Raw genomic sequence first — 15,290 nt, 5'->3', positions numbered from 1 at the left:
TTAAGGACATGCTTAAAGGTAAGCACATGCATAGCACTTAACAGATGTGCTTAAGTGCTGTGTAAGATCAGTGACAAAGTGCTCAGCGCTTTGTAGGATTGAGCCGTTAAAGAGCAATTACCCAAATTCTGGTCTCAGTCACACTGGTATAATTCAGTGGACATTCTCTGGATTTACAGCAGTATAATTGAGAGCAGAGTTTAATCCAGGGACTTTACAGAGCCTGAGCCTGTTATACTGTATATTATACCCAGTGATAACTGAATTTTAATGTGATTTATAAATTATTCTTTTTTCTGCCAGTTTTCCTAGCTTTTTCCTTGCTCTTATGTCTGAGACATAGCCATTTATAATGAAGCTTTGAGATAATGCCATAACTACAGAATTAAGATAGAAAAACTCTTTCCAAATATACAGTGAATATTCATGGCTTGTTTTGTTCATTTAGGGCCCAATAATACAGCCATTTCCAAGATCTCCTTATGTGATTAAGGGGTTACAGGAATGGGTCCTTAGTCTTTGGAAAACTGAAAGGAAAGTATCACTTTTAAAGAGAGGTTTGGCATAATGCAAACATCAGTGTAATGGTAACTCATTAAAATGCATAAACCATTGTAACCTCTTATTCTACCATGTAAGAATAAAACTCAGGTTTTACCAATTGAAACTATTCAGAATAATAACCTTTTGAAGTCAAATGTCAGTGGTGACAAAACCACACCATGATCCGTATTTACTCACTTTCTCCCATTCTGTAATTTACCTTCTCAAGTTGCTATGAGTTGCATAAGGAACATCTGGAGTTGGGACCACAGTTGTTGTTCTAATTCAGCAGCTTGATTTTAAGATATATATATATATATATATGATCAGCTACCTACAGATAAAAGCTCTTAACAGAGAACAGTTTTCTTTAGAACTGCAGCCAGAAGCTTGGAAAATAAAGTGGGGCTAGTCCTGCTGTGTGTGTTAATCTGAAACCCAGACTCCTGTGTAGAAGGGCTGGGAAGCAATGCATGTTGATGGAGAGGCTAATTTAGGGCCAAATTCTGATCTTGTGCCAGTATAGATACAGAGTAACGTCACTGAAGTCAATGAAAGAACATTGGTCTAACCCCAGAGTAACTGAGAGCAGAATTTAGCCCTTAAGATTTATTTCCCACCAGTTTTCTATTGGTGTAATTCCATTTACTTGAAAGAATTTGCACCTATCAGCTTTGGACAGGGCAGATGATCAAATCACTTTAAAGTACTTTCCTGGATGAATGCTATCCGCTGCAAAGGTAGGAAAGATGGATGATCTGTTTGCAGAAGACTGAATCTATGTCTTGTGTCTGCCTGGATGCATGTGTGATATCTTATAACCCAATAGGAAATTTAGAAGATTCCAGAGACTGAGGAAAGCTCATAATTTATTGTATAAACGTTAACGCTTTGTTCCATCTGTATTCACTATTTATTACCAACAATTTTGTCATGTTCTGATATCATCGATCTCCAGAAATGTCTCTTTCTAGTTGCTTTTGCTTTTGTTGCCAATTGCATATGGGATTTTCAGGAAGTGAGAAGGTTTTCTTTTCTTTTTACAGTTAACGCTTAGGGAAACTGAAAAGAAACATCTGCTTCTCCCTAGGATGTGATAGGAGAATCTGAGCAGTTTTGACTTCCAGAATGTGAAAGACATATATGTATAAATGCTCCAAAATTCTCTCTCTCTCTCTCTCCAAGGAACAATAGTCTCGGTGACAGCAGGGTCAGCACAAGCTCCAGAACTTCACTGGCGCATTTTGTTTTGTTACATAGAATCTTCTATCTCCTCATCTGCTATTTTCTGTACATGCCCAAAATCTCTATTATTGGGTTTGCAGTGCTTCCTAGCATCTACACTGCAGCTGGGTGTATGCTTCCCAGCTTGGGCAGACAGACAAGTGCTAGCTCTGCTTAAGCTAGCATGTTTAAAAAAAAAAAAAGGCAGTGTAGCTGGGGGTAGCAGGAGTGGCAGCTTGGGCTAGCTGCTTGAGTATGTTCCAAGGTTTCTGGTGGATTTGTATTCAGGAAGCTGCCCTTGGCTACACTGTTATTTTGAGTGCACTAGCTCAAGCAAACTAGAGTGTCTGTCTACCCGTGCTGGGGAGTAAGCTCCCAGCTGCAATGTAAACATACTAGTGACAGCAGTGAGACACCAGAGATTTGGAGACAAACTGGAAATTAAAGAGAGATGATGGAGGAGGAAGGGAAGAGAGTCTGGAAGAGGACCTGGCCAATTCTCCTCCTCCTCCTCATCCTCCTCCATTGTCTTCAATAACACCACAAGAGGTGCAGTTCCCTTGAGCGCCAGTGTGATAGCTGTTTGGGAGGTCTTTTCACGGTATTATACATATTTAGTCCTGCTGTTTATTACTAACTGCTTACTACTCAAGCCAGGGATTGGTGAGCCAGATAGTCCAGGAAGGATTTCCTGTTTCCCCAGTTCATTAATATCTATATATACTGTTATATGTTAAATTCAGCATGCTAGTTGTTTTTTAATATATAGATATAATATAAACCTTCGCTTTCCCTTTGTGTGTTTTGAGAGAGGCATAGACCATACTCCTTTGATAAGACATTGATGTGTCATTCTGAATTGTATGAGCATTTTTCATCTTCCTGTTGCAGTTTCCAAGACAAGGTTTGCAGCAGACACAGCAGCAACAGCAGACAGCTGCTTTAGTCAGACAACTCCAAAAACAGCTCTCTAGTAAGTATGCCTATCTATAAGAGGCATCTATTTTTCTGCAGTTTCCTTTGCATATTTAAAACAAGAAACATGAAAATGTAAGTACATCATCCTATTGACACCTTCAGTTCTGGTCTCTAGTAAAAGGACAGTTCTGAAAATGATGTAACGGCAAACACTGAAGATCAGATTCTGGATGTGACTCAGTACCAGTGCATCCATTGGTTCCCATAGGTCTGAACAGAAGCACCAAGTCATTTTCAGGATTGGGGCCTGGATGTTTGTCATCCTGAGTTCAGTCAATGTTATTTTCTCCTTTCATGTCCTATTTTCAATTGTGGGGATAAATCAGGAACATCATTGCACTGAATTTTTTCCTTGTTTTTCTCCAGCTATTTCTTGCTCACGTTTCAAACACTGTATTGACAAATTTATTTTATTATTCAAAACAATTGTAAGTATGTGCACATCAAGGCCAGTTTTTTACTAAATTTTTCATTTTTTGGAAAAATTTCTTAATGGTACATTTAAAAAAAAATGAAAACAAATATTTTTATTGTTTTTGTTTGATTTGAAATAGTGGGAAAATTTCCACTCTGTTTCCTTTTCCTTTTTCCGTTTTTTTTCTTTCTGGAAAGTTCAGCACATTTAGAGAAAAAATATTTTGAATTTGGGTTTTTTATTCCCCCCAGCACATTTTTTTTTACCCTTTTTTCCCACTGGAAAAGGTTTGAGAAAAGCGGAAAAGAAAAAAACAAACTAACATTTTGAATTCCACATCCCTCTTTTCCCCCCTCTCTGGAAAAAATGGCAAAAAAAAAAAGTGAGGTGGGAAATAAAAAATGAAAATCTTCTAACTGAATTGAGATTTCTCAAAAAAATGTTTTAGAAAAAAAGGTTTGAGTTTTTTCACTGAAAAAACTGCTTTTTGAACAAAACAAAAAACATTCGTTTTCGTTTGAAAATTAAAATTTCAACCACCATTAGTGTAGAGACTTCCTTTCAAGAGACTGAAAAGGTTAAGACTTTAGTTTAGAGTGGAGATGAATAAGAAAGTTATGTAACATATCATAGTATTTAGAAGATAAATTGGGTTCTTGTTCTCCAAGAACAAGGTTACAGCCAGTGAAATTGAAAGGCAACAAATTAAAAACCAATAAAAGGAACTACCACTTTACACAGCACATTCTCCGCCTCTGGAATTTATTGACACATAACATTATTGAGGTGAGCAGTGTTCTGAAAGGGTATGAGAGTTGTATGAAAACAACTAGTTTCTAGTGAAAACATCCCCATTTACATTACATAGGATTAAAAAATGAATATGGAATGTAATGCCCCCTTATGGTTCAGGGTGTAAACCAATGAGAGAGTGATGGGGGTTAGAAAAAACATCCCTCATGGGCAGGTTATTCCATTAGGGATGTCTTGCACCTTCCTCTTCAGTAGTGTCAGAGACAAGATATCAGACTTTATGCCCCTGGTCTGATCCAGTATGGCGATTCTTGTGTTGCTAGATAAAAATATTACAATTTATTGCAATCATTTTTTAAAAAAAGCTTAATTCTCCAGGACAGGTTGTAAATGTAAGACATAAAATAGTGAGTATGCGGCCTGCTATGATTACCAGGAATTGGAGCATTCAAATTTCCAGTGTTGTATAGTGCCAGTGAATTACCCATATTCAATGCCTACGGATCTTTATTCATCTATTTTTTTAAACAGAAGCATTATTTCAGCAGGACCAGTCCCTATGAGAACTGAGGATAGAGTCTCTAGTTGGAAAAAGATATGCAAATAAATTACTATTCAAAGACCTGATCTGGATAGATTCTGAGCACTCATGTCTCCTGTGGAATTCCAGCCAGAGCAGAGGTTGCTCAGACCAGATCAGGCCCTACATTTTTCAAAGTAAGCTTGTGGTTTTTTGGTCAGAATACTAACTTGATGGATTGATTAAAAATTTAAAATACAATGTCACTATTTTCATCTTTAAAAGGTTTTCAAAACATAAACAAATCTTTATTCATTGGCAGGCTTTTCATAGAAGTTTTGATCTGACTGTAGTAAGCTAGGTGTCAACCTATTTGTTAATGGAGTAGCCAGTGCGGCAGATAAATGTATTCTCCTGTTGTATTAATTTAAATGGAATGTATGGACCTAAGGTGTTAACTGTAACTCAGTCACTGTCTAACATTAAACAGTGTTAACCAAGATCCAGGGTTTGGTATACAGAGACCTCACCCTGCTTAGCATATGACACCCACTATTAAAAATCCTTCTAATCTTTTATTAAACATAAAGGAAAGAAGGAAAAAAACAGTTAAAGCATTTGAAATGTGAAGTATTAAATTAGGCCTTTGCTTTAACAACATCCCTTGTTCCCTTTCCCTTTAGCTGGAAAGAATTTTTAGAAGGGAAAACCCCCTTGTTTGATGGTCTTTTAGATGATGATAAAGTTAGTAATAGCTGTCCTTTTGGGGAAAAGAGAAGAAGTTAGTTGCGATGGGCTGGAGCTGCTGCTATTATGTTTAACATCTGATCCCATTTTATCCCAGGTGGTGTTATGGGATTCGACTGGAACTGGTAGAGTGGCATGTCATTTGGGTCCCTCTCTTTGCCCTGGTCTGGTCATGACTTCTCCCAGGATCAGGACAGTGAAGGTGTGGGGTCCCAGGAGAGGGTGTGGGGGTGGCAGTCAGGATGGTGAAGCTTGTTCCCGTAGCCAGTTTTTCTCCCAAAGTCTCTTTCTTTAAGGACCCACAAAGGGAATGGTGGCCACAATAGTCCATCCCATTTTTATTTTGTTCACCAAGTAGGTCTATTTTCTGACACACCGATTTTTGGTTCAAAGATTTCTGATTCCACACTTAATTTGTTTACTATACATGATCTCAACCCATACCGAGTTATATCAGTAAGACCCTTTAGTTTGTATATCAGTCTTTGTCTCCTTTTATACCTTTTCCCATTAACATTTGTTGTTATAGGTTATTGTGACAGCTTATGAACATGTACTCACGTTTTTCAGTTAGAGTAAACTTATCAGCCCAATTATCACAACACCCCTAAAGTCAGGACTGCAGAATGGACTTTCACTTGGGTCCCAGAGGAGAACTGTTTTTCATTACTAGTTAAGAAAAGCATTTTGACAATTCTATTATTTTTTCTAACAAATTGCAAGCATCAACATCCTGCTAGATTCAGTATGCATGATTAAGTAATATTGCTTTGAATGGACTTATTTATGTTATGCAGAATACTACAATTCCAGGATTGCTTCATATTCAAGATATCAATGCTGTGGAACTGCTATGGTTGGGAGAAGCTCCCACCTGTAGAGTGCTGGAAATTTTTTCTCTAAACTACTTGCAGGAAAAAAAAGGAGAGAAGAATAAATATTGTCTATTAGTAATAGCCAATTAGGTATTGGAACCTCATAATCTGTTAATTTATAGTTGGTCCATAGAATTTATTTTCCCCTCAAATCCTTATCCATAAGGTTCAAACGGGGGAAATATAGATGATACAATACTTACCAGTCTGCAGTCCTACATTAGCTGGATGTTCCTGACTTAAAAAATCATGGGTGAAATCCTTACCCCACTGAAGTCAATTGCAAAGCTCGCATTGGATTCACTGGGGTCAGGATTCCACCCTTTCAGTGAAAGCTCACTTGATATCTTTTTTCCTTTGAGAGTACAAATTTGGTTAATGAAAGTAATAGAGCTGATGTAATATACTTAGACTTCTGTAAGGCAGTTGACTTGGTACCAGGTGACATTTTGATTAAAAACAGAGAGCAATATAAAGTTAACATAGCACACATTAAATGGATTAATAGCTGGATAACTGATAGGCCTTCAGATGTAACTCTAAACAGGGAATTGTCATAGAATCATAGAATATCAGGGTTGGAAGGGACCTCAGGAGGTCATCTAGTCCAACCCCCTGCTCAAAGCAGGACCAATCCCCAATTAAATCATCCCAGCCAGGGCTTTGTCAAGCCTGACCTTAAAAACTTCTAAGGAAGGAGATTCTACCACCTCCATAGGTAACGCATTCCAGTGTTTCACCACCCTCCTAGTGAAAAAGTTTTTCCTAATCTCCAACCTAAACCTCCCCCACTGCAACTTGAGACCATTACTCCTTGTCCTGTCCTCTTCTACCACTGAGAATAGTCTAGAACCATCCTCTCTGGAACCACCTCTCAGGTAGTTGAAAGCAGCTATCAAATCCCCCCTCATTCTTCTCTTCTGCAGACTAAACAATCCCAGTTCCCTCAGCCTCTCCTCATAAGTCATGTGTTCCAGACCCCTAATCATTTTTGTTGCCCTTCGCTGGACTCTCTCCAATTTATCCACATCCTTCTTGTAGTGTGGGGCCCAAAACTGGACACAATACTCCAGATGAGGCCTCACCAATGTCGAATAGAGGGGGATGATCACGTCCCTCGATCTGCTCGCAATGCCCCTACTTATACATCCCAAAATGCCATTGGCCTTCTTGGCAACAAGGGCACACTGCTGACTCATATCCAGCTTCTCGTCCCCTGTCACCCCTAGGTCCTTTTCCGCAGAACTGCTGCCTAGCCATTCGGACCCTGCACTTATCCTTATTGAACCTCATCAGATTTCTTTTGGCCCAATCCTCCAATTTGTCTAGGTCCCTCTGTATCCTATCCCTGCCCTCCAGCGTATCTACCACTCCTCCCCGTTTAGTATCATCCGCAAATTTGCTGAGAGTGCAATCCACACCATCCTCCAGATCATTTATGAAGATATTGAACAAAACCGGCCCCAGGACCGACCCCTGGGGCACTCCACTTGACACCGGCTGCCAGCTAGACATGGAGCCATTGATCACTACCCGTTGAGCCCGACAATCTAGCCAACTTTCTACCCACCTTATAGTGCATTCATCCAGCCCATACTTCTTTAACTTGCTGACAAGAATACTGTGGGAGACCGTGTCAAAAGCTTTGCTAAAGTCAAGAAACAATACATCCACTGCTTTCCCTTCATCCACAGAACCAGTAATCTCATCATAGAAGGCGATTAGATTAGTCAAGCATGACCTTCCCTTGGTGAATCCATGCTGACTGTTCCTGATCACTTTCCTCTCATGTAAGTGCTTCAGGATTGATTCTTAGAGGACCTGCTCCATGATTTTTCCGGGGACTGAGGTGAGGCTGACTGGCCTGTAGTTCCCAGGATCCTCCTTCTTCCCTTTTTTAAAGATTGGCACTACATTAGCCTTTTTCCAGTTATCCGGGACTTCCCCTGTTCGCCACGAGTTTTCAAAGATAATGGCCAATGGCTCTGCAATCACAGCCGCCAATTCCTTAAGCACTCTCGGATGCAACTCGTCCAACCCCATGGACTTGTGCACGTCCAGCTTTTCTAAATAGTCCCTAACTATCTCTGTCTCCACAGAGGGCTGGCCATCTATTTCCCATGTTGTGATGCGCAGCGCAGCAGTCTGGGAGCTGACCTTGTTCGTGAAGACAGAGGCAAAAAAAGCATTGAGTACATTAGCTTTTTCCACATCCTCTGTCACTAGGTTGCCTCCCTCATTCATTAAGGGGCCCACACTTTCCTTGGCTTTCTTCTTGTTGCCAACATACCTGAAGAAACCCTTCTTGTTACTCTTGACATCTCTCGCTAGCTGCAGCTCCAGGTGCGATTTGGCCCTCCTGATTTCATTCCTACATGCCCGAGCAATATTTTTATACTCTTCCCTGGTCATATGTCCAACCTTCCACTTCTTGTAAGCTTCTTTTTTATGTTTAAGATCCACTAGGATTTCACCGTTAAGCCAAGCTGGTTGCCTGCCATATTTACTATTCTTTCGACACATCGGGATGGTTTGTCCCTGTAACCTCAACAGGGATTCCTTGAAATACAGCCAGCTCTCCTGGCCTCCTTTCCCCTTCATGTTAGTCCCCCAGGGGATCCTACCCATCTGTTCCCTGAGGGAGTCGAAGTCTGCTTTCCTGAAGTCCAGGGTCCGTATCCTGCTGCTTACCTTTCTTCCCTGTGTCAGGATCCTGAACTCAACCAACTCATGGTCACTGCCTCCCAGATTCCCATCCACTTTTGCTTCCCCCACTAATTCTTCCCGGTTTGTGAGCAGCAGGTCAAGAAAAACTCCCCCCCAGTTGGCTCCTCTAGCACTCGCACCAGGAAATTGTCCCCTACGCTTTCCAAAAACTTCCTGGATTGTCTATGCACTGCTGTATTGCTCTCCCAGCAGATATCAGGAAAATTAAAGTCACCCATGAGAACCAGGGCGTGCGATCTAGTAGCTTCTGTGAGCTGCTGGAAGAAAGCCTCATCCACCTCATCCCCCTGGTCCAGTGGTCTATAGCAGACTCCCACCACTACATCACTTTTGTTGCTCACACTTCTAAACTTAATCCAGAGACACTCAGGTTTTTCTGCAGTTTCGTACCGGAGCTCTGAGCAGTCATACTGCTCCCTTACATACAGTGCTACTCCCCCACCTTTTCTGCCCTGCCTGTCCTTCCTGAACAGTTTACTATTCATTTACAATTCATCAAGCAGGTCTCTTTCCAGTGGGGTCCCACAGGGATTGATTTTTGGTTCTACGCAATTTAACATCTTTATCAGTGAACTGGAAGAAAATATAAAATTATCACTGATGAAGTATGCAGGTGACACAAAAATTGGGGGAGTCCTAAATAATGAAGAGGAGAATAGGTCACTGATTCAGAGCAATCCAGACCATGTAGTAAACTGGATGCAAGCAAACAATATGCATTTTAATGTGGCTAAATGTATATATCTGGGAACAAAGAGTGTAGACCATACTAATAGGATGGGGAACTTTATCCTGGGAAGCAGTGACTCTGAAAAAGGTTTGGGGGTCATGGGTGATAATCATCCAAATATGGGCTCCCAGTGCAACATTGTGGCCAAAAGAATGAATGTGATTCTGGAATGCATGAACAGGGGAATCTTGAGTAGGAGGAGAGTGGTTTTTTGACCTCTGTATTTAGGACTGGTATGACCGCTGCTAGAATACTGTGTCCAGTTCTGGTGCTCCCAGTTCAAGAAGGATGTTGATAAATTAAAGAGGGTTCAAAGGAGAGCCCAAGAATGATTGAAGGATTGGAAAACATGCCTGAGAGAGACTCAACTCGCTCAATTTATTCATCTTGACAAAGAGAAGGTTATGGGGTAATTTGATTACAGATTACAAGTACCTATATGCGGAACAAATATGTAATAATGGGTTCTTCAGTCTAGCAGAGAAAGGTATAATATGATAAAATGGCTGGAAGTTGAAGCTAGACAAATTCAGACTGGAAATAAGGCATAATTTTTTAACAGTGAGAATAATTTACCAACAGTTATGGTAGATTCTCAATCACTGACAATTTTTAAATCAAGATTGGATGTTTTTCTAAAAGATATGCTCTAGAATTATTTTGGGGAAGTTCTATGGCCTATGTGATACAGGTCAGACTAAATGATCACAATGATCCCTTCTGGCCTTAGAATCTATCAAATAGGCCCCAATCCTGGAAATACTTACATACTTTATTATCATGAGGAGTCGTATTGAAATCAATATGGCTACTCACAGTAGTAAAATTAAGCACATCTATGAGTATTTGCAATCCTGGGGCCTCAGTGACGAGCGAGTCTAATGTGACACTTGTCAACATTAAGTTTTAGAGGAAACACCTCAGCAATAGTAATTAATAACTGAAAGCAGTTCATACCTCTTGAGTCTATAGTGTTTCAGTCTGTCTACAGACTCAGGAAACCCTTTTGTACTGGTTTACATTTGGAAATTTTCCTTCGGATGATAAGAACTAGGAATTTTTCTTCATGCAGAAAGGGACTAAAGGATTACAAAAGGGGATAAGGCTTCCAAGAGATTTTTCTTGCAAAGATTTTTCTCCCGTATGGGGTTGAGTGGTACCAAGGTTTGTTCACCCACAAATTCTGCCGATTCCCTGATGGTCCAAAAGCCACTAGTTGTGTCCCCATCGTCCATGACTCCACTGAAGCCAAACTGCTGTAGGACAACCCTTGCCTGCTTAAAGGCAGGCACATCCCCACCATGAAGAAGGCACAGCACAAAGTTAACAGGGTCTGGGACTATATTATCTTTTCTCTCAAATCTCCATATGATGGGAAGGGGCTTAAGTGTATTCACACTCATCCTGGCGACTTGCAGGGTGTTGGAAAAGGATAGGATACTTTCTTGGAAGCACTGAGCCACCCTTTCAGAGAGGGGAAGTGTGATCCACATGTGGATCAGGGAAATACAGGTGCAGAGTCCTCCCTTTTTTAATGAAAGGTTAAATGCTGCAGAAACTGATGAGACCATCAAAGAAATGTGGGTTATCCAGGAAAACAAGTGTTACAAAACCGTTGCTTTTAACTTTTATTGTTTTAGTCATCTCATTTGCTTGCACGTAATTATTGTTTGAAAGGTCATCTTAAGGGCCCATCCTGGAATTTTGTGTGTGGTGGGTGTGCAAAATCCAACTCTTAATTTGCAACTGTTCAGCCTTGAAAAGTCCTCATTTTCTGAATGGATTGCTCTGACCCTTGTTTATTGCTTATTATGGTGATTTGAAATATAGGTATTTATTCATGTATAATTTTGTACAGCACACACAACACACGTAAACACTTTGCTTTATTTTTGTTATTTAGGTAACCAGCCACAACAAGGGGTTAACCAATATGGGCATTCTTCACACTTCTGAATCTGGAAGGTGGAATCAAGATGTAGTGTTATGTTTGCACTGAAGAAAAATCAAAATTCAATGCACTAGTTATTGCTAGAAAGCAAATTTTTAATTTTTTTCTCTTTAATTTTTTCAATACGTATTTTTTGTGCTGCAATTGATGTGAATATGTAACTAAGTGAAAGTTTTTTGTTTTTTGGGGGGTTTTTTTGCATTTAACTGGAATTAAATGTATGATTTGTGGGCCTATTTAAAGAACACAGTTGTTGCAAAGAATTTGGTGCTTTTTAGGGTACTGTTACTTTAAAAGGGTTAAAGAATGTTGGATTTATTTATTTGTGGGAAACATTTTTTCTTTTTTTAAGAACTGCACTGGACCAAACTACTGATTTGAAAGGCACTTCCAATTTTGGCATAAAGATTGATTTGTTCATTAAAGTGTTCTCCTTAGTTCTTCAATAGTAAAATAAGCATTGATTTAAATCATATTAATTTTGACTGTTTGTAATTTTCATAAGCACTTTATAAAGTTCTTTGTTTAAAAGTACCCAATTTTCTCTTGCTTTCATTGTGGAAAGAAGGTGCTGAAGTGGGTTTCTTGCTTGTATTAGAACTTCCTAAGATTCATCTAAAAAGCTACAATGTAACATTAATAAACCTACTAGAAGTAGCTGTGCTTCACATTTTTCTTTTTAATGCAAATTTCATTGGAAGTGAGGGTACAAAATGTGGTAACAAAAGCCTGAATAGCCACAACAGATTTTGCTCTAAATCATTTAGGGCCTGAACCAAGTCCTGTTGAAATCTGATGGCAATATTTCCATTGACTTCAATGGGAATTGGATCTCTGGGTCTCGTGCTAGGTTCAACAAAAGTCTCTTTCCAGCTTTTGCCCTGTGGAAGCTTGTGCCAGGGTCGAAAAGCCCCGCAAATCCCTTTTGCTGTTGCCACAGTGCTCTAGCTGGGCCTCACATATATTGAACTTGACCTAAATGAGTTCTTCCTCTAATAGATGTATTTATTATTTATTTTGTATGGTAAGTACTTAATTTTTTTAATTTAATTCTTAATGTTGGGTGATAGTCTTGGTTGTGTAATGCATACTGCATTTATAAATTTGGTGCAAAAGCACAAGTTATACATTACATTTATTATAAAGAGATATAACTATTTTAACTTTGTTCAAGTATGTGGTATATTTGCTCATATTAGAGTAAAAAAATCAGTAAATTTACTATGGGTACATGTAATTTAAGAGTTACTCCATATGATATTTTTTTAGAATTAGATGTACAAATTTTGAATGTGAAACCTGCAGGGCATTTCAAAATATATGGGAATTTTGTTCTCATGTTCTGTATTAACTCATCTTTTAATTTGCCATAATATAAGTGTACTGTGTAGTGTCATAGTCAGACTTACATTGAATAGAAGAGAGTCAACACTCAGCAAGCATTGTAGAACTGTATGACAGCCCAGATAATTAAATTTTCATAAACAGTTTAGTGTGGAAAATCATAATATCAGTAATTTGTATCTAATTCTGATTTCCACACTGCAGAGTCTTACCCATGAAAACAACCAGTAGGATCGGTCAGCATCTTTACTGAAATAAAATTCTTGTGAACTGCTTTGTACACTGTCAAAATTATTTAGCTCAAAAATTCTTCACTTGACCATCTCAGCTTGTATCAAAAGAGAGAGGCCACTCATTCCACTAAATGAATAGGTTGTCTGTTTTGAAAAGTTAACATGTACCTGTACATTTATTTTCTTCTTTTTTTTACATTAGGTATTTCAAAAAAAGCCTGATGAAAGTCGATATCCCTGTCCTTTCAAGTGACTGCATATTACTAGAATAGTATCAACCACAGAAAAGCAGACTTAAGACCAGTTTCTGTCCTCAGCCACATCCACACAACACCATTGACTACAGTGGGGCTTCGTGGTTTTAGCTGAGGGCAAAACTGGGAGGTACATGTTTACTTAGTAGAATTTGTTTGTTTACAAATTAATGGCATTGAAAGCGTCAGAAGCAAAATACAATTTTAACTTTAATTTTTCTTTCGGAGCAAAGATTTAAAACTGTGTTAAACAAAAATAACCTAGATTACCATATAATCAATGTTCAGTGGTCCCCGGGGACCTAGTCAACAAAAGGCTGCCTGTGCCTTGCAAAGCCCCAGAAGTTCTTGGGTCCTGACTCTGCTTGAGTCAAAGTTATTCAGCAAAAAAGATCAGGTTGAAACAAAAACTCTTTTAAAAACAAATGAACAAGCTTGCAACTTTTTGATCCTAAGGTTTTGGAGCTGGCTAGGAAGCTCATGTAAATAACTTTGCCACCAACTCATCGTTCCTAGTTACTTTTAACCTCTCAGCAAATCAGAGTAATGTCGTGTGTGACCACAATTAGGAAGACTTATTAATACCATATTAGTGGCAGGTCTTTGGATAGTTCTAATTTTTGCTGCTTTTTCGATGAAAATGTGTTTTGGTTTCCTGTGCACTGGGATTACTTCCCTTCACTGTCCCTTGAATGGTTTATAATGGGAGTGAAATTTTTGTTAATCCTCTGGGCCACTATCCTTTAATGCTCTTCACTGGGGACTAAAGACATTCCTGAGATTAAGCAAACAGACCTATTTAATCCAGCCAATTTTCCTCTACCTCTCTATCAGTACTAAGGAAGGAACAAGCAGCTATTATATATGTGGCTGATCTCAAGAAGTGATTGATCCACCACAAAACAGTCAGTCATGCTTTAGACTGTGGCCTCTTTTTAAAGTTTTTCACCAGCTGACTAAAATTTAGTCAAATGGGGTAGAATCTGCACTCAGATCTTGGAAACATCCTGACCATGTTCTGAGTATCAAGAGCCTGCATGACCTATGGATTAATTCAACTGATGGGTTGGGGGGGGGTGTTGCTTTGTTAGTGTACAGGGGTTTCTATTATAGGGCCTTTTTAATGTGTAATTGAGCTATACCTATTTTTTCAATGATAGTTTTAAATATTGTATGACATTTTGCTGATGTAAGGTACTAGGATGGTATTACATGGTAGGAACTGCTCTACACCATTTCCTGTATCTAACAGATTTTCTGTGGTTACTGCTAAAGAGGCATTAATTTCTACTCTGCAATCTATGATCCCTGTTGGAAGGGATCACAGAGCTCAGGTTATGGGCATGGGAACCAGTCGCAGCAAAACCAGCCTGCCATATTGCTGGTGTGGAAAGGACCTCAAGGAGTAACACTGAGGGGCTTCTGCTCCATGCATATGTCCCAAATTTGTGAGTTTAGGCCCAGCATTCCCTGCAAATACTCAGGTTCTGCATTGGTGTTGGAGCTGTGCCGTGAGCCTACATTAACACCTCTCTTAGAAAGACAAGTCAGTTAGTGATTTAAGCTTTTGAGGTTTATTTGCCCCAGGGAGTCCAAAAATCTTCTCCGGCGCAGAATGCGTAAGTGGCCATTTCCTGTTGAAACGGGGCTTTCTCCTGAATTTGCAGGAGGCAGATGCTTGGGAAGACTATTTTCTATTTGACTGAGCCCCTTTCATTCTGAATTCCAATACAAATTGATGCACTTATTTTTTTAATTTGATTTAATTTGATTTAATCAGAAGCTGAGCGTGTGGTGAAAGTGACGTACCAAGCTACTCTGTTTTAATAAGCAGGTTTTGTTGCTTTTGAATTTTTAAACAAAGATTAATAGAAACCCTATTGTCCATTTAGAGAGCATTATTAAATCATTTTGTATTTCTCCTACTGCCCTGGAAAAAGTTCTCCATTGTGAAAGAATAGAATGTCATATTATTTAAAATAGCTAAACACTTATT

At 39.2% G+C, this 15,290-nt stretch overlaps 1 protein-coding gene across 2 annotated transcripts in view; it reads left to right on the top strand.

The window, feature by feature from the left end:
- The window catches only part of MED12L (mediator complex subunit 12L), a 322,334-nt gene extending 307,045 nt beyond the window's left edge, over positions 1 to 15,289 (top strand). For both annotated transcript variants that reach the window (XM_084639004.1, XM_084639003.1), the window contains 2 exons: positions 2,659 to 2,740; positions 11,416 to 15,289. In XM_084639004.1, the coding sequence (XP_084495130.1) occupies positions 2,659 to 2,740; positions 11,416 to 11,468 (135 nt within the window). In that variant the 3' untranslated portion in view covers positions 11,469 to 15,289. The remainder of the gene's footprint in view (positions 1 to 2,658; positions 2,741 to 11,415) is intronic.
- Position 15,290: the final 1 nt, after the last annotated feature.

This window comes from Lepidochelys olivacea (assembly GCF_965140295.1).
Source record: "Lepidochelys olivacea isolate rLepOli2 genome assembly, chromosome: 9".
Taxonomy (NCBI): Eukaryota; Metazoa; Chordata; order Testudines; family Cheloniidae; genus Lepidochelys; species Lepidochelys olivacea.
This window is presented reverse-complemented; position numbering and strand designations above follow the sequence as displayed.